The sequence below is a fragment of the Aulostomus chinensis genome, chromosome 8 (assembly GCF_037954235.1).
Source record: "Aulostomus chinensis isolate RoL2024-O1b breed Wild chromosome 8, RoL_Achi_v1.0, whole genome shotgun sequence".
Classification (NCBI taxonomy): Eukaryota; Metazoa; Chordata; class Actinopteri; order Syngnathiformes; family Aulostomidae; genus Aulostomus; species Aulostomus chinensis.
Window position 1 is genome coordinate 105,261 of NC_141327.1, and position 26,414 is coordinate 131,674.

The following is a 26,414-nucleotide window of genomic DNA, read 5'->3' on the forward strand; positions in this document are numbered from 1 at the left end:
TAGTGGATGTGAAAACAGCTGTCATTATTTCCTTTTATTTATTTATCTTCCTCATGGCAGAGGGGACAAGGCTTTCCTTATACTGCTTTGTTCTACAGGCAGGCAGTTTGAATCTGCGGCCCGGAGGGAGGGGCTAGAATTCCTGATGTAGTGGGTGGTGGTCGTCCTGCAGAATGGAACAAGCGATCCTCTGTAACGGCCTGGTACAGAGGGATTCTGGGTTAAGCTGTGGCTCTCCTGTCAGCCTACTCAACCACCTAACTATGTGGCTGAGGGATTGCTTGTTTTGAAGAGACAGGTTGCTGAGCCAGCACACCAGACAAAAAGATAAAACAGATTCGATAAAAGCGCGGTAAAAGGGAGTCAATAAGGTTCTAATGATGTGAAAATAGGATAGTTTCCACTGACAGTACAGACACTGGTTAGCTTTTTAAACGCAGCTTCACAATTTGCCTCAAATGTGAGCTTGTCGATGATTGTACTGAGATATTTGTACTTTTCCAAAGTCTCTATAATTTCTCTCTTTATGTCTGTGGGCATCTGAACCTTGAGGGAGTGTCTGTCAGTCAATGAACACATCTTTAGTTTTTTTGACATTCTTCTGCAGAAATGATTGTTCACACCAGTCTGAGAACTCCTGTACTTTTGGGCTATGAGTTGTTTCATTACCATTGAGTAGGCTAACAATTATAGTCCTCATCAGAATACTTTACAAAGTATCTGCCTGCTCTGCTGCTGCGTACACGTGGTTGTGTATAAAATGAACTGGAGGGGAGACAACACACAACAACTTCTAAGTTGCCTGAACATTCTGAAATTCTACTTCCACTCTCCTCTGACAGCAGACGCTTTTTTGCTTTGCTCCTGCTCCCTGTTTTGCTTTATTTGTTTTTTCGCTGCTATCTTTTCCTTTTTATGGAATTCTGGTCCTGGTAGCAGTATATCATCTGGAATTTGTTGGTTAAGTTGCCTCAAGCCATTTTCAAAGGTTTTTATGGCTTTTATGGTTTTTATGATTTCCACAAACTTGTGCAGAAGACCACTGTGCTGGAAACCAAAATCCATAGGTTAAACGTAAATGTGGATGTTAACGGACTCTGTGGAAATTAAACCACTCTGCCTTTTACACAAACGAGTGGACAAGAGAATGCTATCAAACAGCTACTTAGCACAGATAAGACTGCAAAGAAGCCGGAGAGTTATGATCTTTGTGGTAAATCTTCACATGAAAATCCTCCCTGGAACAGCCTAGGAGCGAAGCTGAAGAAGGAATCTGCTCCCTTGAACATGGAAGGACGTTTAACAGGCAGAAGCGTCCACCCAGAAATCTGTGATGCTACCGGCTGGCAAGCGCTACCATCTACCTCCTCCTCATCAACACCGATGCAGAGCAGGACACAGCCGTGGATAGCTGCTAAAGGAAAGACGAACAGCAAGCAACCCGTACAACAGCCAGTCATGATCCACAACAGATATGCTGCACTGCTGCAAGACTCTGCATCTCCATCTGATGAAATGGAAAACCTCTCATCACCACAGAGAAGTGTAAGGTCTGAACATAAATCAGAAGCTAGCAGGCCGCAGGCCAAGCTAACAACTGGGCCCCAAACTCTGATTGTGGGAGATGCCGCTGTCAAAGATCTGAGATTCATGTGCAGTAAAAACACAAAGGTTCTCTGTTTTCCGAGAGATATGGTTCCTGACCTGACAGCAAGAATCCCTGGTATTGTTGCAGCAAATACGACTGTTAAAAAGATCGTTTTGCATGCGGGGATGAATGACATTGTGAACCGACTGTCTGAAGTGCTTCAACAAGATTTCACTGATCTGCTGAGCACAGTCAGCTCTCTGGTTGTCCAGGTCTTTATTAGGGGCCCCCTTCCATCTGTCAGAAGAGGTGCTGAGAGATTCAGCAGGTTGATGGCTCTGAACACATGGCTATCTGCAGCATCTGATGTCCATTCCATGCACTTTTTGGACAATTTTAGTTTCTTCTGGGACCGCAGACATCTTTTCAAGAGAGATGGACTCTTCCTAAACAGGTCAGGAGTCAAACTGTTTATGTCCAACATATATTTCTGCCTGCATCACCAATCTGTTCCTTCCACCAAAGACAAGGTGATACAGACAAGAGATGAATGTCATCAGGATGGAGCACAACCGCTAGCTGGCGTGAGATCCAGTGATGAGAGACGTCAGGGTGAATGAAAGGAGGATTCCTCATGTCAGGGCGAAGAGGAAGAGGATTCTTTGCCTTCAGCACCAAAAAGTGCCTGTGAGGGTCCACCTTCTACACCCCTCCAAACTCCAGCAAGGTCACCATCCACTGTGAGCACGTTGTCACCCTCATCATCCCCCCTCATGGATTTCACTGACCACATGAACAAGCTGGTCATTGCTGGGACACAACTCACCCCCCGCCCCACTGCAACGTTCTCTCCTCTCATTCCCCTGCAACGCCCTCGGCCTTCTGTGAAGTCAAGACCTGCCCCACCCCTACCGTCCCCACACAGGCATCAAACTGAAAGTGAGCATCAGACTCATCCTCCACTAGGTGATAAGAGTTCAGCACACTTAGATCTCTCTGTCCCTGACTGCTGATGTGTTCTGGGTCCAGGCTCCAATCATGTCACTCCTGACTATTCCCAGCAAAAGTCGGGGCCCAGCATACTGGACGCTTCCTCAGTTCACGTTATGACTGGCAATAGAAAAAGAGTGTTTAAATTGCCAAGAAACAGGGTGATGTCAAATTTAACATTCATTCCATGTCAGCCACAGTCAGTACACGGTCCTATAGATACTGCTTTCTAACATATCAAAGCCAGCAGAATTAAATGTCAGGTCATTAGCAGGCAAATCCTTTCTAATCAGTGATTACTTTATACAGCACAACCTGGACTTCATGTTCCTAACTGAAACGTGGTTAAGCCAAGATAACAGTGCAGCAGTTCTCACTGAATCAGCGCCCCCTAACTTCAGCTTCATAAGTGAAGCTAGAGTGGATAAGAAAGGAGGTGGAGTTGCAATTTTTTTTAATGAAACCTTCCAATGCAGGAGGACATGCTAAGGACTTTGTACATAAAGTACAGATCTGTCCAGAGGTAAGACCTGTACAGCAAAAGCTTTGCCGGTTGCCGCTTTCAGTACGTGAGGCTGTCACCAGAGAACTGAGAGAACTGGAAGAGCAGGGAATTTTCGAAAAATTTATTCATCTGAGTGGGTGTCCCCCATTGTTATCACCAGTCACAGAAATGGGAAAATACATATGTGTGTGGATATGAGGGAACCCAACAAGGCAGTGGTACCTGACAGTCACCCCCTATCACTGATTGAAGACTCAATGTCAGAGCTACGGGGCTCTGTGGTGTATTCCACTCTGGAATTGAAAAGTGCCTAGCACCAGCTGGAACTGCACAAGGAGAGCAGAGGGCTCAGCGCTTTTATTACTCATGAGGGTCTGTAAAGATGCTGCAGAGTACCATATGGACTGAGTTCTGCCGCTGCTGCATCTCAGAAAATGATGAAAGTGATTCTCTGCAGATTACAAGGTGTTCAATGCTACTTAGATGATGTCATCGTCTATGGAGCTTCTCAGGCTGCACATGACACTAACCTGCTGGCTGTTTTGCCCCGCATTTGGGATGCAGGTTTGAAACTGAATAGAAAAAAATGCCTTTTCCGGCAGACTGCATTAGACTTTCTGGGATTCAGGCTGTGGCCTCATGGCTTGGAGCCTAACAATTCCCACACCACAACGATATTATATGCCCCTGCACCTACTGATGCACCTTCTCTGCTTTCAGATGAGGGCTTTACTGTGAAAGAACACTGACTTCACCTGGACTGATGAGGCACAAGACGCTTCTTATGGGCTTGGGGCTGTCTTGACTCAGGTGAACAATGCTGGAGAAGAGGAAACAGTTGCTTTTGCCTCTCGCAGCCTCAGTAATGCTGAAAGGAAGTACTCAGTTGTAGAAAAGGAGGTCCTGGCATGCGTGTGGGCTGCTGAGAAGTGGCGTGTGTGGCAGGGAGAAAGTTGGCTGTTGACCCTGATCTACAGCCGTATTACATGATATGTAATGAACTGTCAATAATGGATGACTGTATTGCTAGAGGTACTTACCGCCTTGTTGTGTCAGAGCCCTTGCAGAAACGACTTATTGAAATTGTTCACGAGACCCATCAGGGAATTGTCTGCACTAAACAACGTCTGAGAGAACAGTACTGGTGGCCTAAAATGGATGAGCAGGTGGAAGCCTTCATCAAGGTACTACATTTTGAGAAAATGACATGTCGGCTGTGACTCACACTGCTCCATTACATACCGTTGCCGACAGCCGCCCGGGAAAAGGTTGGTATTGACATCATTGGGCCCTTCGAAAATGCATCCAGAGACTGCAGGTTTGCGATTATGCTGGGTTACTTCAGCAAATGGCCTGAAGTTTCCTTTGTCCCACATGTTGATACTGCAACGATTATTCAGTTCTTGACAGCTATCTTTTCACATGAAGGAAATGTGAAGGAAATTGTGAGCGACAGTGGGGTACAGTTTACCTCCACTAAGTTCAAGGACTATCTAAAACAAAGAGGAATTGCTCACCTGAGTGTATCGGTTTACTTCACTTGCGCTAATGGAGAAGTTGAACATTTCAACACGGTGCTAAAAGACTGTCTACAGACCACCTCAATACAAGGCATACCCTCGAAATCTTTCACATGATCCTTCATAATGGATTACAGAGCAACCCCTCATGCTACCACTGGTGTCAGCCCATCATATCTACTGCATGGAAGGCAAATGAGAACAAAACTACAGATCCAGGATTCCATTCCTGGCACAGTGGATGAAGGTGCTGTAAGAAAGAGGGTAAAAGACAAACAGGAGAAGGTGAAGCAGTACACAGATGTGAAGAGGCATGCAAAATATCAGCACGTTCACCCTGGAGAGCTGGTCTGTGTCAGGAAACCATGGAAAGTTAAAAGTGAGCAGAAGTTCACAGAACCATGGACTGTGGTGAGACAGAAAAGGCCCCACATGTACTTGCTGGATGATGGAAGGACCTGGAACGCATCATGCCTATCTGCACTACCAGTGTTGGACACTACAATGGACATGGACAGAGACCTGGGGCTTCCTCAGCCAGAGACCCGTGCCCATCTAGAGACCAATGAACAATGCAGACCCCACAGGGATAAGAATCCTCCTGCATGGACCAAGGATTATATTCTGGGCTAGAACTACGGAGTTCAGCACCTGTGGGCTTAAGCAAAAAAAAAAAAAACAACAAGTTTGAATGTCAAGCACTGTATGGGTTGTTATTAATACTGCTACATAATTCTTGATTGATCTTGGCTGCTATGTTTCTACCGTAGACGAGAATGCACCTTACTCCATTAGAGAACAGGGAATGTTAATTTTGAGTTTTGTTACATTCAGCACAGCATGGGAAATCTTAAGTTTGAAGGAAGTAAATTGAGAGTGTTTTTTTTGTTATTAAAGTTAATGGCTTTATTGAAAGGGGAAGATGTATTCATACTACGCTTGGACCATTTACATGCGTATGGCATCCAACCACTAGAGGGGTGTAGAGGAGAGAAAAGGAGGAGAGGGGAGAGAAGGAGAGCTATGCAATGGCATGGGCTGTAAAGAGTCGAGTAAAAATGAACGTCCCCTGAATGCTGGCTCCTTGTTTTTTATCGATGCACCAACTTAACACCGGCTTACTTGGGTCCTCTTGGTCCCTTGTGTTGCAGTCACAGATCTTTGTTTTGCTTTGCTGACCACCTGAGCCTGAAAGAAGTATCTCTCCACCCCACTGACATGGGAGGTGTCAAGTGTGTCTCTTCTCCATTGTATACAGGTGTATGTGAGTGATGTGACTGTGACTGAGCCCTGGACAGCCATCAGAGCCATGTGTGTTGAAGGAGCTGCTTATGTTCTGTGCCCATGTTGTTTAAACAAGTATATGTTCAGCACATTAGAAGTTGGTTGACTTGGATCTTTCACTCAGATCCTTTAACTAACCCAGGATTGGCGAGTGTAGCCTCTATTCACCCGGTGGAACATCATTCTGTGACTCAACACCCGGATCCCTTTCGTCCAACTGACTAAACCAAATCAGTTAGAGGAATTTCCTAAATAGTAGACTCAGATATACAAACCTGACTGAATCAGTGGAATTTCCTCAATAGCGAGAAACAACAGATTCGTCTGAGCTCCGGAACTTTCAATAGCACAAAACATTGCTCAGTTCCGTTGATAATGGCAGAGTGGGTTAGACCTGGAGTGAAATTCTAGAATTCAGACTATCGCCAAAAATTAAGCAGCTTTTTCACCTCCAAATTAACGCAGCAAAACTTTGTGTTCACAATAGTTTGCAATGTCATTAAATGAAATGATCATGCTTGTAAAATGAATGCGTGTGGGCCTGTTGCACAACATGACAGACTTTTTCTTTGATTCAATACAAAAAATAAACATGAAAGTTAATCCCTTCCCTGCTGCCTTAATGACTGTCCTTCTCCTGCAGCGCTCTCATCGACGAGTCCCCTTGCTCCTCGGGGCAGGTGTCGACAGTGGGCGTTCTGGCCGTGTGTCATCCGGGATTACACTCTTTGTGACACTGACTCAAGTGATTATGTCACGATCCCTGTCTCGTGTTTCCTGTTTTATTTTGTAGTCATGTCCTGTCTTCCTGACCTCCCTCCTGTGATTACCTCATGTGTCTCACCTGGGTGATTCCACCACCTGTGTCTTGTTTCCCCTCTTGTATTTAACCTGTGTGTCTCCTTAGTTCCTTGTTGGGTCATTTTCGCTGTTACGGTAGTCGTCGTCCTTGTTGTCAGTATTCTAGTTGTCACAGTTCACTAACGTCTTTTGCTGTCATTGTCGTCGTCATCTCAAGTTTCCAGTCTCAAGTTTCCAGTCTCAAGTTGTCAAGTCGCCTCAAGTTGTCAAGTTTCCAGTCTCCCGTCATCCGTCTCTAGCCTCCAGCTCTCCCCGTCTCAGCGTACAGCTCTCCTAATAAACCTCTTTTTGCACCATCCCTACTGTCTGCATTTGGGTCTCAATCATCCCTCAAACCTCGAACGTGACAGATTCAAACGACTTGTCAACCAGGATCTATTCAGGGAATGACCCAGAAAGACTCAAATCCGTAAAAAGAACCAAATTCCCCACCTCTGTGTGTGACATCATTTATGACTCCACCTATCTCCCTCATCACCTGGCTGAGCTCAGGTGACAGGCTCTTACCAGTCAGCACTTCACCAAGAATGACACAATGAATGGTCTCCAAATGTGGGCCAACCTGTTTCACAGCCCAACTTGGAACGACCCACGGCCCAGCACCAGTCCAAGGCCTGGTGATCAGACCGCTGCAGTACAGCACTCAGTTTGTTTCCAGTGTGGTCTGTGGGAGCAGATCCCGTTTGGATAATGCACATTAAGAAGGAAACCAGAGTCAAGTCAGAGGTCACTGTGTGTGTAAGTTCAACTTGAGTCAACGTTGCAAATGTAATTCCCCTAAATAACAGGAGATAACAATGCATAACTAAAACAAAACAGCTGACCCCGTATTGTATGTGGGGTGTTGATTATGCTGATTTGCTCTGCTCAGGAAACCTGTTCATGAAGAACAGCTGGGATTTATCATGTTTATGCAACTCAATTATTAGCATTTTCAGGCATTACTGCTGTTTGCTGAATCTGGCTTGGCACAGTTCCGCCTCCTGCAAGGAGTATGTGAAATGTACAAAGGATTATCAAACATGTTTTTTGCATTTGGCTCAAATGAACTTACAAAAATCCTGTATGTCAACTTTCCTCTAAAATGCCTACCACATTTTTACGGGGGGGGGGGGGGGGGTAATTCCATTTCAGCCTTGATTGTATATAGAGGCTTGTTGGCAGTTTGATTGTAAGGAGTAATGGTACAGTATTGCAGTTTACCAGACTCTCTGTATTACAACAAGCCAGTCTTGCTGACCAGCTGGAAGCTCTAAACCATCCTCGCACCTGACTCCCTGACATCTGACTGGCCTCCATTGGGCTCAAAGGTTGTATTCGGTCTGCCCGATTCGGATTCAGATAATTAGGGCCTAAGCCTGAACGTACTTCAGGCGAAGACCCTATTTTGTTTGCTCGGCAGAGCAACACATTAACAGCAGTAATTTTATTTATTCCTGTGGGGACAATTAAGGTGGGAGAGAGCAGTACAATTCATTAAATAAGTAACGCGCCGTGCTCGCTGGGAGGCTTCACAGCTAAAAACAAAGCACATACCTGAGGGTTGAGACAGAGCAGCCTGTGGCCCATTCCACCCCTGCAGCTTCTAACAGACTGAGACTGCAGCCTCATGCTGCTGCAAAGGGGATGTTAAAAAACAGAGCAGTAATCAAGTAACTATGTAGAAGCTCATTTTATAACACCTTTAAACCAATTACTATTCAAGTATGTACAGCAGTGGAGTATGTACAGTTTTAAATATATGTGTATGTACAGTGATACTGCACTATGAAAAGGTCCTGGTGGGTGTGTGGTCTGCTGGTTCTACAGCTGCTGGTTGTACACTCAGACAGCTGCAGGAAGGAAGGACCAGCAACAGGCTCCTTCACACACTTTGATTGAAGGAGCCTGTTGCTGAAGGAGCCTTCAGGGCTGTTAGGATGTCCTGCATGGAGTGGGAGTCCCTGAGTCACTGGAGTCATAAAAAGCCAGGTCAGGTCAGCTTTAGTAACAATGTTGCAATTGTGGCTGCTGCTCATGGTGATTTTCATCATTAGGCAATTTATTATATGTAGGCCTACATTTTTAAGGCTCACCGATCCAGGGCTTTTATCAAGAGATCAGGGGCTAAAGCCCTGAATGCCCAGGTCTAACGATGCACCTGCCTGAGACTACTTTCAGATTTATCTCCCCATGTCTTATTTGTAAGATCACGAGCAAGGACAAATTCAAAGCCAAAGGAAAATACAGATGGCCATCTCCTTTGACTTTTTGAAATACCTTTATCTTTTATGAATTGTGAACAGCCTTACTTTGGGGGGACTACTTAAATTGAAAGTGCAATAGGAAGTAATATTAACCTGTGATACTGTTATTGCTCATACATTATTTTTTTGTGATGTGTTTTTCAATTTATGTCATGTGTTTGTCATAGGGTGAACAGTTGAAAATGTAGGAGTTATAAACAGGAAGTAATTTTGTTGGGATGTTTATGATAAGAACGGAGGGGGTCCTGCTGAGGTTGCTATTTAAAGTATTATGTGAGTCAGGGGTTTGGGTCTCGATTGGGCTGGTTAGCAGGGTAATAGCTGGCAAATTGATGTGTGCCCTTTATTATTATTATTTTTCTTATAGCCCCCCTCTTTTCTTATACTGCACTTCTACTCAGTTTATTTCCACTGTGTAAGTAATTTAGATGAAGGGTAATCTCAATTTGATTAGCTGTAATGTTAAGGAGTTAAACCACCAAAGGACGATCGAAGCGAAGTAAAATCTGGTCAACTGGACGTAAGTTTATCTTGAAGACGTTTCACCTCTCATCCGAGAGGCTTCTTCAGTTCTAGTGAAGAGTGTGGAAACTCCATCTTATAAACCTATGTGGGAGTGGTCAGTGCTATTGTGGTGGAAACGGCCCTCCCGAGACTCACCTGGCCTCCCCAAACGACAGTCGTTGTGAGGTGTCAGGGAGTTTCAGGGGTGGTCGTTAGGAAGTTTCGCTCTCCTCCTTTCTGGACCTGGAAGAGGATTTTACAAAGGTCCAGTCTGGGAAGCCACAAGTTTTAAGTGCTCTTTTCAGATGCTGCTGTTCTTTTTTCCGGCCTTGGACGCTGGTGGGGATGGTCTCCGCTCGGTGTTGCAGCGTCCTGATGACACCTAACTTGTGCTCCAGAGGATGGTGAGAGTCAAAAAGCAAGTATTGGTCAGTGTGGGTGGGTTTCCTGTACACATCCACCCTCAGGCTCCTGTCCTCTTGAACGTAGACGTCGCAGTCCAAAAACGGCAGATGGTTGTCTTTCACATCCTCTCTGGTGAACTTGATGTTGACGTCTACCGAGTTGATGTGTGCTGTAAATGGTTGTACCTCCTGAACCTTGATCTTCACCCAGGTGTCATCAACGTATCGGAACCAGTGGGTGGGGGAGGGTCCACTGAAGGAAGTCAGGGCCCTCTGTTCCACCTCTTCCATGTAGAGGTTGGCCACGATAGGAGATACGGGAGAACCCATGGCACAGCCGTGTTTTTGCCTGAAAAACTTCCCTCTGTACTGGAAGTAAGTTGTGTTCAGGCAAAGGTCCAGAAGTTGGCAGATTTGGTCCGGATTGAGGTTGGTCCTGTTGCTGAGGGTGTTGTCCAGCTGTAGGCGTTTCTTCACTGTTTCCACAGCCTCCACGGTAGGGACGCAGGTGAACAAGGAGGTCACATCGTAGGACACCATGGTCTCATCTGGGTCCAGCTTGAGTTCTCTAACCTTGTTCATGAAGTCCATGGAATTCTGGACGTGGTGGGGGGTTTTCCTTACCAAGGGGGCTAAGATGGTGGCAACGTGTTTGGCGATGTTGTACGTCACGGAGTTTATGCTGCTGACAATGGGTCGGAGCGGGGCACCTTCCTTGTGGATTTTGGGGAGGCCGTAAATCCGTGGAACTGCGTCTCCGGGGTACAGGTGGTGATACTCCAAGCGGTTGATGATTTCCCCCTTTTGCAGCTTCTGTAGGTGTTCCACCACTTTCTTCTTATAGCTGCTGGTGGGGTCGCGTTTTAAGGTCTCATATGTGTGAATGTCACTGAGAAGAGAACTGATCTTGTCCTGGTAGTCAGTTGTGTCAAGGACCACCGTGCATCTTCCTTTGTCAGCCGGAAGGATGGTGATGTTCTCATCTTTGCTCAGTGCATTCAAGGCCTTCCTTTCCTTGACCGAGAGGTTGGCAGAGGGGACCTTCACTTCGGAGAGGGCCGCTGTGACCTTGAGTCGTAGTTCATCTGCTTCTGTGGTGGAGAGGTTGTTCTTCTTGATGGCGGATTCTGTGGCAGTGATGAGGTCCACCGTCGGGAGATGTTTCGGGGTGACAGCAAAGTTCATTCCTTTGGCAAGGACGCGTTTCTCAGGACTGGTGAGCTCCCTGTTGGATAAGTTCCTTATCCACCTGTCCTGTGAGTCCGCTGGGGTTGGGCCTTCTGCTTCTCGTTCCCGGTCGAGGCGAGACTGGAGGTGCGCAAATTTCCTTTTCTGCCTCTCCTTGCTCTTCTGATGTTGAGATAGTTGGGCTGTCCCACCAAAGGACAGAAATAAAGTCTGAAGCAGCTCGTGGTAAATGGACTCAATTTTATAAAGCACTTTTCTACCTTAGTGGCTCGCAAAGCTCTTTACAGCGTCATCTTATTCACCCCATTCACACACACACACTGATGGTGGAGGCTGATGGTCGAGGATCAAACCAGGTTCTTGCACTGGCCTTTCCAGACTGTTTGCAAGGAGGCACTGGAAACTAGATCCGCCGTTGTGTGTGGAAAAGAGCTTTTCCACACACATTCTACACATATTAAAACATTTTTAAGTATCAACAGAACAGCAGATGTGTCCAGTAAAACAGTCTGGGAAGCCATGAAAGCCTTTTTAAGAGGGGAAATCATATTATTTGCAGCATATAAAAAGCAGTGTTCAAGGCAGAAACAGACTGACATTGCTAACCGGATTTTAAACATAGATAGACAATACTCAAATTCACCCTCTCCTGAATTGTACAAGGAATGCCTGAAACTTCAGATGGAATTTAATCTTTTTACCTCTCACCTAGTTGAAAGACAATAACTTCAGGCTAATGTATCTGTTATGAACATGGATAAAAAAAACAGGCAAACTCATGGCCAATCAACTGCCTGGGATGACAGCAAAGCCACTTATTGCTGGTGTATGCACAGATAATGGAGGTGTAATGGAGGGTTTTCCATTGAACCCACTCCTTTTCACAATTGCCATCAAGCCTCTTGCAATTGCCTTGCATGACAACAGGAGGATATGGGTGGGTGGGTGGGGGGGGGGGGGGGTTGAACATAAAGGTTTTAGCATCTGCTGACGACTTTTATCTCAAAATCAGCCACTTCTGTACACAAAGCCTTCACTGTTTTGGAGTTTTTCTGTCAGTATTCAGAATATAAACTCAATTTACATAAAAGCAAACTATTCCCTATTGATAAAAATGCCTTAAAACTTAATCATATGGGTCTCCCATTGAAGATGATGAAAGACTTCAATTATATTGGAATATGTGTTATTCGAGAATTTAAAGACTCATCCATCCATCCCTCCATCCATCCATAACTCCATCCATCCCTCCATGTTCCCCCTCTTCTCCTGTTGAGGGTGGTGGGGGTGGAGCCTATCCCAGCAGCCTTCCCCCTGGACAGGTCACCAGTCCATGGCAGGGCCAACACATAGAGACAGACAACCATTGGCTCTCCCAGCCACGCCTACGGTCAATTTAGAGTCTGGATTAACCTGGTCCCTCTTGATGTCTTTGGACTGTGGAGGAAGCTGGAGTACCCGAGAGAACCCACGCAGGCAGAGGGAGAACTTGCAGACTCCACACAGAAAGATCCGGTGCTTGAGCCTGAACTCAAACCGGAACCTTCTTGCTGTGAGGCAACAGTTCTGACCACTACGCCACTGTGCTGCCCTACCATCAGAGTTGAATTATTCAACTCAAATCGGCTCTTCTGAAACTCTGTCTCTCATCTAAGGTTAAATCAACTCCGTTATCCCCGTATAGACTTACTACACTTTATTTATTCATAGATTGTTGGGCACTATGGTTCAGCAGCAGTATTTTTTCATCGGGAAGACCTGCCCAACCCTGCATCTGATTGGCTAGTACTCATTATGTTCCAGGTGTTTTGTGATTGGATCCTCTGCCTCGTACCCGTTGCCCAGACATCCATCGGAATGGATGTTGCTATGTCTGTAGCATAATTGATAATCACCAATAGTGAATACAGCTAGCTTGCTAACGTTAACCCGATGTCACCCAATACAACAATACAACACTGTGCTGATGGTGTGGACTGACACCAACTTACTACATCTATCACTGAGTTGAAATCTGCTAAAAGTTACTTCATCACAGGTGTAGAGGAAAAGAGCAAGGCTTGTTTCACACCTGTCGGAGCAGTTACATTTCAACATGGGCTTAACAGCAGTGACTACCTCTCTCTAAGCAGCTACTGTATACCTAATCAGCTTCAGAATCATTTTACATTCTAAAAGAACACATTATTAAAGAAAATGAACTCATCTTGTCATGTTTCATTTAAGGCATCACAACTTGATTCCTCTGCTTTGAGGAGATGTTTGAGCTCTACTGATCCCTAGTTGTGTTCGTGTAGTTTCTAGAGAGACACAGGACTTTTTTTTTACAGTAAAAATGAGCCAAAGGAGGGAAAAACAACCAGCCACTTGAGAGAGTTAATTTAGCTACAAAAATTAATGTCTTACATTTAATCGATTTGTAATTCTCTACTTTACTGTGTCCGATCAAACAAGAACATACAACGAACGTGTCCATCTGGCTCTGCAGTACAACTATGTTAACACTTCCCTCATCTCTCCAGGGTTTGGGAAGTCTGAAAGCGAGCAGCAGCCCTCCAAGCGAGGAGGGGAACGTGGATGAAGTGCCAGGTATCTACTTGTTCCTCTGTCTTTCCTAAAGCTGCTTTCCAGGACTCAGTGAGGGATGGTACAGCAGCTCTATGGTCAAAGTTGAGGCTTCTCTAATTCTCTAACTCTCTCTCTCTAACTGTATGGTGTCATCCCCAGCGAGACATTGTCCCACTGAGCCACTACTGGAGTGGCAGGACGGCCGAGGGACTGAAGATACACAGTGGCCATCCTGCTCAACAGTCTTGTCGCACACCATCTCTGAAAGTACGCCATGGAACCACAGAAGGGCCATCCCTGTCTCCTCTGTCCTCCACAAGTCTAAATGTGATACACACCAGGTGACTTCTCCGTCTAAGCTTGAGCTAAAAGTGACCAACTCACCTCCATGTGAAGCAGAGGAAGGCTATAGTGCAGCATTGTTGTCTGTAGGGGTTACTGGTGAGGGAATAGGAGGGGGGCACACCACCCTGCTAGCTCAGGGAAACACCAGTGGGACATCTCAGTATCAACCGCTGCTGTGTATCCAAGTCACTGAGCCACCAAGTGAGCTGATGTTGAAGGGAAATGTTGCCTGCAGGGATTACTTTTCTACCTGTAACAACCCCCCTGTTACCATGGCAACTGTTGACTCCCGACAACAGCAAAGCCAGATTTGTAGGTCTGGACATGAACAGAAGGACATCTTTTCAAGTCACACCCATCGTTATGATCTGTTCCCTCGTCTAAGTCAAGAGCCTGGTCTCCCCTACACCTGCACCTTCTGTTCACGCCGCTATGCACACCAGTGCCAGCTACGCATCCATGAGCGCATCCACACTGGAGAGAAGCCATACCAGTGTGTCCAGTGTGGGAAAAGCTTTGGCCAGTTCTGCAGCCTCAAGCGTCACCAGATGGTCCACACAGGCGAGAGGCCATTCCCCTGCCCCCACTGCAGAAAGCAGTTCTCTACCTCCACCAACCTGAAGGTCCACCAGAGCGTACACACAGGTGAGAAGCGGTTTCACTGCTCCAAGTGTGGCAAGAACTTCTCCTTCCTCAGCAACCTCATCCGCCATCAGGCTCTTCACACCACCAAGTAGAAGAGCTCACTAGAGTACTAAGTGCAGAGCCTAGTGGCAGCTTTTCCTCCAGGGGTCGCTTAAATGACTCCGTTTATCAGCCAGAATCTGTGAAAACCTCTTGTGGTCCATGACTGAATGAGTAATGTACTCTTCCATCAGAAAAATAATAAAAGCTTGCAATGTGGCATTTCATCAAAAACACTGAATCCCAAATCTAAATTGTTCCTCCAAACCAACTCCTGTGAAATTGAGCAGCTCAGGGGCAGAACAGTTTATAGAGGCAGTAAATATGTAAACATGGGTCAGTATCTATTTTTCAAAGATTGGTAAATGGTGAATATTTTATTGCCATTTTGTTTTAATTTACTAAAATAAATTAGGAGGGAGGTGGTGCAGTGGTCAGCACTGTGGCCTCACAGTAAGAAGGTTCTGGGTTCGAGTCCCGGCTTGGGCACAGGATCTTTCTGTGTGGAGTTTGCATGTTCTCCCCGTACCTGCGTGGGTTCTCTCTGGTACTCCGGCTTCTTCCCACAGAGAGAAAATGCAGGAGTGCAGAGCGAAAATGGAGAAAACCAAACTAATGGCTAATTTTGAAATACTGCAGCAAGAACTCAAAAATAACAATAATACAGTCAAAAAGAAAAGAACCTCCCATTTTTCAAAACTCATCACAGAGCATAAAAACAATCAGAAATTCCTTTTTTATGCCATCGATCTTTTAACAAACACCAATTTTAATGAAAGCTAATTAAAGCTAAAGCTAATTAGGGCCTGAGCCCCTGGCCTGAATCCCAGGGTGTCCTGGTCCAGTGTGGAGGCCTTGTAGTTGAGGAGTTAGAAGCCTGAGTCTGATCAGAGAGTGAGAGCAGAGCTGAGAGCTGTCCCTTTAAGAACCCGTTCCCCACTGCTCTGTCTTTGATCTGTGCTAGAGTGGCGAGAGAGGAGGAGCACCAGGATTGGAGTGGGGACAAGAGGAAGAAGTCGGCATACGCTGGTCAAGAGGGACACAGAATACCATGTTGTTGGAGGGGTTTTTGTCAGGAATGCAGTGGTGTGGTTGTTAGAGCAGTGGGATGGATGGTGTAGACGTGAGAAGCGTTTGTTTGACAGTATGTACCCTGAGAGGACACCATCTCCCCATAGGCTTCCATTGGAAGCTGAAACGTGTCTCCCCCACTTTGACGGCTTGTAAAATCCAAACCGAGCGATTCATAAAAAAACCTTTAAAGATTTTTGAAGAGCAGAGTTGTGTGATGAATGTGTGAAAGTTTGGACGCGATAGCATTAATGCCATAGGAGGAGATAGATTTTGTTGGGGGAGTAAAAAAAGTCCTGATTTATACAGTTTTGTCTAATTTGTGGACATTCTGTTGTTGCTGACACGGGTCACACCCTCTATTGCTTGTTTTCCAAGTGAAATCTAACAGGGGCGGGATTTCACAATAAGCCTAGTTTATAAAGAGAGTATAATCTGAATTTCAGCAAACAAGCACTGAATCTTAGACAGAAGAAGGTTGAGCCATTTTAGGTAAGCTGAAAACTTGCTTGGTTTTGTTTTTGTGTTGTGGGTCGTTAGGTGCTTGGCACTGGAGTTTCGGTTTCTCTCTGCAACAATAGGTGAGGTCAGCTAACGCGGGTCACACCCTCTATTGCTTGTTTCCTAAGTGAAATTAACAGGGGCGGGATTTCTACCTGCGCGAGTCCATCGAGCTAGGACACGGACTACTGCTGCCGCCTGTCCGACCTAAGTTTATCGTACAATGTGTCCCACACACATCCCGGTCATTGTTGGCAATCGGAAAAAACGTACAGTCTACCGGAAACGCAATCTGCAAAACCTGTCCGCACTCCCAGAAAGTGGTCCCAGCCCACACTTGGTCACGTTTGGTCTTTGGAACTGTCAGTCCGCAGTCAACAAGACAGAATTCATCAGTCCACTGATGAAACTCTGAGACATGGATCCGCCCAGAAAACACTGCTACCCCAGCTGCACTCTCTGAGTCCGCCACACTAAGCCACACCCCTCGCTCTACTGGACGAGGAGGCGGTGCTGGCATGCTCATTCCTGAGAACTGGTCTTTTTCTGCACTACGCCCGTCGAACAGCGAGACAACATTTGAATAGCATGCTTTAAGTGTCACTGCTCCCATCAAAGCATATGTTCTGGTTGTGTACCGCCCACCAGGGGGTAATCTGGATGGCTTTGTCTCTGAGATGGACATGTTACTCTCTGACATCCCTGACGATGGCACACCACTGATTGTCATGGGAGACATGAACATTCACCTTGACTGAACTCTGGCAAATGACTTCCTGGCACTCATCTCCTCCTTTGCACTCAAACTAGCTCCTTCTCCTCCCACCCACAAAGCTGGTAAAGTCCTTGACTTGGTACTGACGCGTAACTGCTCCATAACAGATGTGACAGTTACCCCACTCCACCTGTCAGACCATTTCTTGGTCAAATTTGCGGCTGCCTTTCCACAATTGCAGACACCCACACAGACGGTTTCCTTCCGCAGAAACCTGAAATCCCTCACAGCAGCACAGCTGTCTGATGAGGTGAACTCTGTCATGCCTGACCACTCGCACTTCTCCTCACTTTCTGTTCATGAGGTTAAAGAAACACTCTGTTCCTCTCTGGCATCCTCTCTGGACAAACTCTGCCCCCTGGTGTCCAAACCAGCCAAGAAAAAACAACCAAGTCCATGGCACTCTGAAGTTCTGAGAGAACAAAGAGCTGGACTCAGGGCAGCAGAAAGAAAGTGGCGTAAATCCCAAGAACCCACTGACTTGTCCTTATACAAACAGAAACTTGCTTCCTTCATCTCATGCTTACAGTCCGCTAAGAAAGCCTTCTATCAGAACAAGATCTGTGCCACTTCTGATTCCAGAAAACTGTTTATGGCGTTTAACTCCTTGCTTTCTCCTCCAGTTGCTCAGCCCTCCACTGCGCTGACTTCAGACATGTTTGCCTCCTTTTTTACTGAAAAGGTTGCTGCAATCAGCAACCAGTTCTCTGAGCCTGACCAGTCCAGTCAGCACCAACCTTCCACTGCTGCTTCACTCTTCTCCTTTGCTTCCCTGAGCGAAGATGAAGTCTCCAGACTTCTCCTGAGCTCAAAACCTACAACTTGTCCTCTCGATCCAATACCCACCAGCATCCTGCAGACCATTTTGCCCACTATCAAACCTGTAGTCACACACATTGTCAATTCCTCCCTGGAAACTGGCATTTTTCCTGCTACTTTTAAGCAGGCCCGTGTCACCCCACTGTTCAAAAAGCCTCATCTCAACCCCGCCAAGGTTGAAAACTACAGGCCAGTATCACTTCTGCCATTCCTGTCAAAAATACTGGAGCGCTCAGTATTTAAACAGGTCTCTGAACATCTGTGGAACAACAACCTACTTGACTCTTTTCAGTCTGGCTTCAGGTGTGACCACTCCACTGAGACTGCACTCCTGTCAGTCACTGAGTCACTGAGACGAGCTCGAGCTGCTGGTCAGTGCTCTGTCCTACTTCTGCTGGACCTGTCTGCTGCCTTCGACACGGTGAACCATCACATTCTCCTCTCCACACTCTCTGAGCTCGGCATATCTGGTTCTGCCTTGTTGTGGTTCAAGTCCTACCTCACAGGCAGATCCTTCAGAGTGTCATGGCAAGGAAAGGTGTCTAGGTCACATGGCCTATCGACTGGGGTTCCTCAGGGGTCAGTGCTTGGTCCCCTTCTCTTCTCTCTGTACACCACCTAACTTGGTGCAGTGATCCGCTCCCATGGCTTCTCCTACCACTGTTATGCTGACGACACTCAGCTTCTCCTCTCTTTTCCACCTGATGACAGAACGGTCTCAGATCGTATACCAGCGTGTCTGGCTGATATCTCCACATGGATGAAGGAACGCCACCTTCAACTGAATCTCTCTAAGACTGAACTTATGGTCTTTCCAGCTTGTCCATCTGTTCAGCCTCAGGTCACTGTCCAACTTGACTCGAGCCTACTTGCGCCCACAAACTCAGCCAGAAACCTGGGTGTCATGATTGATGACCAGCTGACCTTTAAGGTTCATGTGGTCTCAGTTTCTCGGTCTTGCCGTTATGCCCTTTACAACATCAGGAAGATCAGACCCTTCCTGACCCAACAGACCACACAGCTTCTGGTTCAGGCTCTTGTCATCTCACGCATTGACTACTGCAACTCTCTTCTGGCAGGCCTCCCTGCAGGCTCATTCAAGCCTCTGCAGATGATCCAGAATGCAGCAGCACGTCTGGTCTTCAACCAGCCCAAAAGGGCACATGTCACCCCGCTGCTGGTTTCTCTTCACTGGCTTCCAGTGGCAGCCAGGATCAAATTCAAGGCACTTCTCTTTGCTTACAAAACAATCACAAGAACGGCTCCAGCCTACCTGGAATCCCTGATCCAGGTCTACTCTCCTTCTCGCCCACTATGCTGTGCATGCGAAAGATGCCTGGTGCTTCCAGCCCAGCGCTGCTACAAATCTCTAGCCAGACTCTTCTCTTCTGTTGTTCCCAAATGGTGGAACGAACTACCCAACTCTGTGCGTTCTGCTGAGTCCCTTGCTACTTTTAAGAGACAATTGAAGACTCAATTGTTCAGAGAGCACCGAGGCACTTAACCTGACTCTTCTCCTCTTTGGGGTAGAATAAGTCAGAGGGTCCAAGACCCAGCACTTAGTGATTATGTAGCACTAACTGTGCTGTGTGATGTTGTATGTCTCCATCCATCCATCGTCATCCTCCGCTTATTCCTACACATTAAGGGTCGCAGGGGGGCTGGAGCCTATCCCAGTGTCAACGGGCGAGAGGCGGGGTACACCCTGGACAGGTCTCCAGTCCATTGCAGGGCCAACATAGAGAGACGAACAACTATTCACACTCACATTCATACCTATGGTCAATTTAGAGAATCCAATCAGCCTAGTCCCCAAATTGCATGTCTTTGGACGGTGGGAGGAAGCCGGAGTACCCAGAGAGAACCCACGCAGACATGGGGAGAACATGGAGACTAGATGGCAGTACCTGTGACCAAATCACAACTGAAGCACTTTTGCGCTTCCTATGGACTTTTCCTTAATTAGGTCTAAATTCTTGCTTGTGTTGTACGTCGCTTTGGACAAAAGCGTCTGCTAAATGAAATTGTAGAATTGTAGAATTGTAGATAGGTGAGGGGTCAGATTGTAGGAATTGTTGGTCTTGATGAGACGAGTCCAACGGTGTTGGTCCTATGTTTGTGGGACATTCGTGGGAGGAGTTATAGCGCTCCAAATTATAAAAAATTATCTTGTAGTTGTGTGGCTCCCTAGGTGGTGCTATAGATTTTTGTTGTGTTTTTCTTTTTGATTAGTGAATGTTTAGCCAGACCGGACAATTGTGCCGAATTTCAGCGAATTTCATGCATGTTCAGGGGGTGAAATTAGATGATGCTCATAATGCTCATATTGCGCGCGCTCATTGATAGCAAGAACAGTCCAGGACCAGGTTTTGAATGGGTGTGTATGTGAAAACCGGCTCCAGGCCGTCTGGCCCAGCTGTCTTATGGGTTTGGGGGGGCTGGGACACTGATTAGTGGGTGTTTTTAGTGCTGCTAATGTGTTGCTCTGCCGAGCAAACATAATAGGGCCTTCGCCTGAAGGTACCTCAGGCGAAGGCCCTAATAAATCTCTTAAGACCCCCACAGACGCCCTCTGTGAGGACTTTGCAGACCACTTCGGAAGTAAAGTCGATGATATCAGATCCAGTCTTTTAACTCATCACAATGTGATTTCTAACACACCTGACCAGCTGCTTTTACCTGAGGAAACCCTGGAGAGTTATGCCCTGGTCGATGCAAGGACACTTGGTCGAGTTTTCTCCCAAGTTCACCCAACAACCTGCCTTTTAGATCCAATTCCCACATCACTTTTAAAAACATTTTGTGAATTCTTTGAGGAACAGATTTTAAGGACTGTAAGTTGCTCTCTTCAGACGGGTGTCTTCCCCACTGCCTTTAAAACGGCGGTGGTGAAGCCCCTTCTGAAGAGAGCAACTTGGGTCCTGATGCCTTTAATAACTACCGTCCTGTATCCAACTTACCATTTTTAAGTAAAATTTTAGAAAAACTAGTTTTTAACCAAGTAAATTATTTCTTAAATAGTAACAATATTTTAGAGAAGTATCAGTCTGGTTTTAGGACGAACCACAGTACCGAGACAGCTCTTTTAAAGATTTTAAATGATATCAGGGGAACGCTGATAAAAAAAACTCACAGTCCTGGTGCGACTGGATCTGAGCGCTGCCTTCCATACAGTAGATCACCAGATTCTATTAAACAGACTCAGACACCTGGTGGGCCTCTCTGGTACTGTTTTTAACAGGTTCAGTTCTTGTCTCTCAGATCGATCTTTTTAATCTATACATGCTTCCCCTTGGGGCCGTCATCAGGAGTCACAGCATCAGCTTCCACAGTTACGCTGATGATACGCAGCTGAACTTCGCCGTGTCTCCTGGTGACACAGGGCCTAGTGAGACCCTTTTAAGTGGATCTTAGATATCAGGTCATGGATGGCAGAGAACTTCCTACAGCTCAACCAGGACAAAACTGAGGTTTTAATCATCGGCCCTGAAGGCAAGAGAGAGGAACTTTTACCAAAAGTAGAAGATTTTAAACCTTCACAATCTGTAAAGAACATGGGCGTCATTTTTGACTCTGAGCTGAATTTCATTCCACATGTCAAGGACATAACTAAGAGAGATTTTTATCATCTTACGAACATAGCCAGAGTCGCCCGTTCCTCTCTCAGGCCAACACGGAGGTGCTGATGCATGCTTTTAGTTCCAGTCGTTCAGATTCTTGTAATGCCCTGCTGCTCGCTGGTCTCCCCAAAACAACCATCTATAATCTACAATGACTCCAGAATTCTGCAGCACGTGTGCTGACGAGGACCAGAGGGCGGGAGCTCATGACACCGGTTATAAAATCGCTGCATCCCCGTGTGCTTCAGGATCGATTTTAAGGTTCTTTTAGTAGTTTTGAAGTGTCTTGATGGTCTTGGCCCATCTTATTTATCTGAACTGCTTTTGTCATATCAACCTTCACCGACCCTGAGGTCCTCAGGCACCGGCCTTTTAGTCGTTCCAAGAGTCAGAACTAAAACCCACAGGGAGGCTGCTTTCAGCCATTATGGCCCAAAGTTCTGGAACAGCCTGCCAGAGAACATCAGGAGACTGTTGATGTTTTTAAAAGGAGGCTCAAGACTCACCTTTTTAGCTTAGCTTTTTACTGACTTGTCTCTCTTATCCTTTAATTTTATCACGATATCTTATTGTTACTTTTGTCTTTTAATTATTTTATTCTACTTTTTTATTAGCTCTTAAACTTTTAGATTTTAGATATATATATTTTATGTCATTCTGATATTTTAATATTATTGTAATTTCTGTTCTTTCATGTTCTACCTTCTTTTAGTCTTTTAGTCCTTTAGTTTTTAGCTCCAGTGTTTCCTGGTGTGGGCTCTCCACACTGGGAGGTGTGTCTGGTCCACCCGCGGGGGCGTCGTCCTTGGGATCGTCCAGGACCGGAGAGCTGGGGGGGCTCTGCATTATATGTGGAGTGTACCTGGTCTGTCCGGGTCAGGGGGTCTCGGTGGCAGCGCTCCCTGTGGTTGTGGGCTGTGGCACCTCCCGGTGAGGACGGCTCCCATAGGTGGTCTCTCCTCACTAGGATTTTCAGTGTCCTGCCATGTTCCTACTGACAGTCAGTGTGTGGTTGTGTGTGTGCGTGTGTGTGTGTAGGGAGGGGGTGGGGGATGGTGCATGCATGTATGTGGTCATGTGGGTTGGGAAGGCCGGGTTCTTAACATTTATTTATTGTATTGTTTTATATTTTATTTCATGTTGCCTGTTTTCTTTTATTTCTGTGAAGCACTTTGTGTTGCAGTCTCTGTATGAAAAGTGCTGTATAAATATAAATAAACTAAACTGAACTAAACACCGTCCAAAGACGTCAAGAAGGGATGAGGCTGATTGATTCTCTAAATTGACCGTAGGTGTGAATGTGAGTGTGAATGGTTGTTCGTCTCTCTGTGTTGGCCCTGCGATGGACTGGTGACCTGTCCAGGGTGAACCCCGCCTCTCGCCCGTAGATGCTGGAATAGGCTCCACCCCCCCCCCCCCCACGACCCTCAATGTAGGAATAAGCAGAAGACGATGATGGGTGGAAATTAGGAGGGAAGCTTAGTTGCATTCCTCTGCCTGGGACAACTCAAATGTGAACTCAAAGGAAAAACTGGAAATTTTCATGATGTTTAATGCATAGAAATAATTAGAATCCAATTGCTAGTAAAATGATGATAAAGCTAAATAGGGTAAAAGTCTAATAGCAATGAAATGCAATCTTAGTAAGTGTTTTATATTGAATTAACACTCCAATGTACCTGTAATATGAGTGTTACAGCTGATGCTCCAGTTAGTGTTGAGGTCCTCTTGTTCTGTGATCGATGGTGATGGAAATCAAAGCATCAAGCCACTTTTTCTAAGTGTCTCAGGTTCGTAGGAAGTTGCTTAGGATGGAAGGGTGAGGCCAAGGCCCTGCCCGGATGTATTTGGTCATCATGCCTTTGATCTCACAAATACGATGAGGTAATCTCATGAACATAGTAGCTGATGACCTCGCTCTCACCTCCACTGTGTTCTCTTTGATGCTGTGAGGTCATAAAGTGATACAGACAGCTGTCTGAACGGCATGGTGGAACATTTCAGTGGAGAAGAGTCATCTGTTTCTCCACTCAGTCAAATGATGTCAACCATTAGAGTCAGTCAGTGTTTAATCACGAACAGAGAAAATGGAGGAAAACTGAATTATCATGTGACTGACATGTGAAGCCATGACTGCCTGTAACAAAGATGAACACCCAGCAGGAGACAAGTACTTTCCCAGAAGACACAAGGACCTCTAGAACCCTGTTGCCCACATACTGACCACACTGTAAAAAAAAAAAATGTTGTTTTTGTGGAAATAAACTGGCAGCTGTGGTTGCCAGAAAAATACTGTAAAAAAATACTGCAGAATGTAAACCATATTAGAGAACAAACTGTAAATTTTACAACTTAAAACTGTTATAATTTACAAAATAACATTGTAAAATTGACGCACTGAACTGGTAAATTCAGCATCCCTTTTCAGCCAAATTAACATGACCATGCCATTATTTACAGCCATTTTTACTGTACAATTTACATTTGGTGGTTGCTTATTTTACATGTAATCTCGTTTAATTTCACTGAAAAACTTTGGTCACAAGACATTATTAAACTGTAAAAGCCTCATTATAAAAGGTAGTAATTTTATTAATTTATTTTTTTAAGAAAAAATCCGTAAAATATACGGTGAAATACTGGCAGCTGTGGTTGCCAGAAATTCACCGTAAAAATCACAGTGACAATGTAGAGGACTTTACGGTATGCTGTTTTGGCAACTGTAAATTTTGCAGAACAGAACTGTTACTTGTTTAAGGTAGTTTGCTGCAAAAATACCTGTTTACAGTAATCTCCTGTCAAAATAACAGTCTATCTCAGTAATAAACACAACAGAAACTGTATCATATATTACGGTACTTTATTGTAGCTAGTTCAAATTTTCGGTAAAATACAGGCAGCTGTGGTTCAAAAAATGTACTTAATAAAAATAATAATAAAAAATAAAATATCTACGGAGACCCTAAAGGGACATGGGGGAAAAAAAATTCAACATTTCAGGTGCGCACTTGAAAGTTTTGCCTGCGCACGTGAAACTATCAAGTGCGCACATGAAAGTTTCAGGCGCCCATGTACGGCAGCGGAATCGACGTGCGTCCTGTCGTAAACTTAGCCTGTGGGCTAATCACTAAGGATGGCTGCAGAGGATGACCTGCTGTCTTTCCTGAAAACCGGAAATATACCGGATAGTGTCATTAACCAACTGAAAGACGATAAGGTAAATATAAATGTTAATTTTAGACATATGAATTAGAAATACATATGTACCCTACATACATATGTACCCTACAGGCTAAAGTTAGCTTTAGCCAAGCTTTCTCTACCTTGTATGTTATTAACTGCTATAGCTTGCTGTTTTGCTTGCTGTTTTTCTGACGCTTGCCTGTCTTCTTACAGATTGACATCAACGTCATAGGTGTTATGACAGATGAGCAATTCGGACAGTATATCACAAGATATGGGGACCGACTTGCACTAAAAGCATTTTGTCGTCAGAGAACTCTAACAAATGAAAACTGGGCACGAACGGAGACAGTGAGGTCTGCTCTCTTGCAGAACCTAAGACACAAGTTAGAGGAAGGACGGGAAAACTCCATCAGAGATAGAGATCGTCTTGCTGGCAATAAATTTGCTGTCAAAGTCACCCGGCGTGTTGAGATGGGATGGCTCAACTTTGACAGCGGCACTTATCATCAAGTCAGAACAAAAAATGGAGGTGGAACACGGCATCTGTCGGTCCAGAAATCAATAACCATGGGCGAGCTGCTGGAGACAGGCAAAGAGTTGTTTTTCCAAGTGGACATTCATCCAAAGGACCAATGGAAGACTTTGACTTTGATATTCGGGATTATAGTCACAATGTAGTATCCCCGGAAGTAACAGTGGGCCAGCTTTACGAACAGAGTAAACTAGGAATGATGCGGGTCTACACAAGCTCCAAGGCTAAAGATGTAATGCTTATCTCTGATGAATCGTCGGACTCCGAGTCCACATATGAGAGACCAAAGAAGGTAATTTGTTTCTCTTTTAATGTTTGTTTTGGTTGATGGGGGCTCTAAATCTATCCATAATGTCTGTATTGAAATAATTTAACTGTAAATCTGGAAACTGTGCATCAGCTGACCTGTATATATGTAGGTAGGACAGAGAATATCAATTATCATTAAAATCCTGGCTGATCTTGTTAATGAATCTAGCTCGGTTTACACTGTGCATGAAGGGGCAGTTATAGAAAACGTACAACATGCACAGTGGGAAACATCAAGACCACATTAAACAATGTATTTATCAAAATATCATTAGGTACATTTTGTGGAGCAGTAGGTAAATGACTCTACTGCTCTGCTTACCTGATGCCATCAGTCTCTCTCTCCCTCTATCACTGACTTCTTTATAGTCTAGGACAATGTAGAGACAGTCCTCAAGGATCAAAACAAGGAGAGGCCCAGACCCCAGTGGCTCAATGCAGGTAAATCATGAAAACTTTGAGATATAAAGTTTGGAACTTGCATTGTATGTACATTAATTTGTGCCAAAGTGCTCAAACAATACTTTTTAAAATTCAAACAAAAATTGATTGATCAAATTTTATAGTTTCCTGTAGTGGTATTTAGTCTACATCTGCATGACAGAGCATCTGTGTTTAGAATATGTCACTGGTAAAGTCTATGAGGATACAGAGATAGGGTTTAAGAGACCATACTTTTGTTGCAAGCAACAAATCCATAATAAATTTTAACTGCAGCTATGATGTTAGAAGAAGGCAAAGGTTTTGAGTTTGATGTTAACTTTTCACATACCAAAAAGCCGCAGAGATAAGGTAATAAGTATATGTTTGTTTGTTTTTCATATTATTATCTACAGCACAGGTCTCAAACTGGTCCAGTAAAGGGCCGTGTGGCTGTAGGTTTTCATTCCAACCAAGCAAAAGCAACACCTGAA

At 45.2% G+C, this 26,414-nt stretch overlaps 1 protein-coding gene and 1 pseudogene across 2 annotated transcripts in view; both read left to right on the top strand.

The window, feature by feature from the left end:
• The window catches only part of LOC147256764 (uncharacterized), a 61,637-nt gene extending 36,669 nt beyond the window's left edge, over positions 1-24,968 (top strand). The window contains exons 4-6 of the mRNA XM_086210345.1: positions 13,613-13,679; positions 13,818-14,648; positions 24,870-24,968. Of these exons, the coding sequence (XP_086066471.1) occupies positions 13,613-13,679; positions 13,818-14,648; positions 24,870-24,874 (903 nt within the window). The 3' untranslated portion in view covers positions 24,875-24,968. The remainder of the gene's footprint in view (positions 1-13,612; positions 13,680-13,817; positions 14,649-24,869) is intronic.
• On the top strand, positions 24,876-26,113 carry LOC147256765 (uncharacterized; annotated as a pseudogene). The gene is made up of 2 exons (XR_015117395.1): positions 24,876-25,483; positions 25,870-26,113. The product of XR_015117395.1 is annotated as an uncharacterized LOC147256765 (transcript).
• Positions 26,114-26,414: the final 301 nt, after the last annotated feature.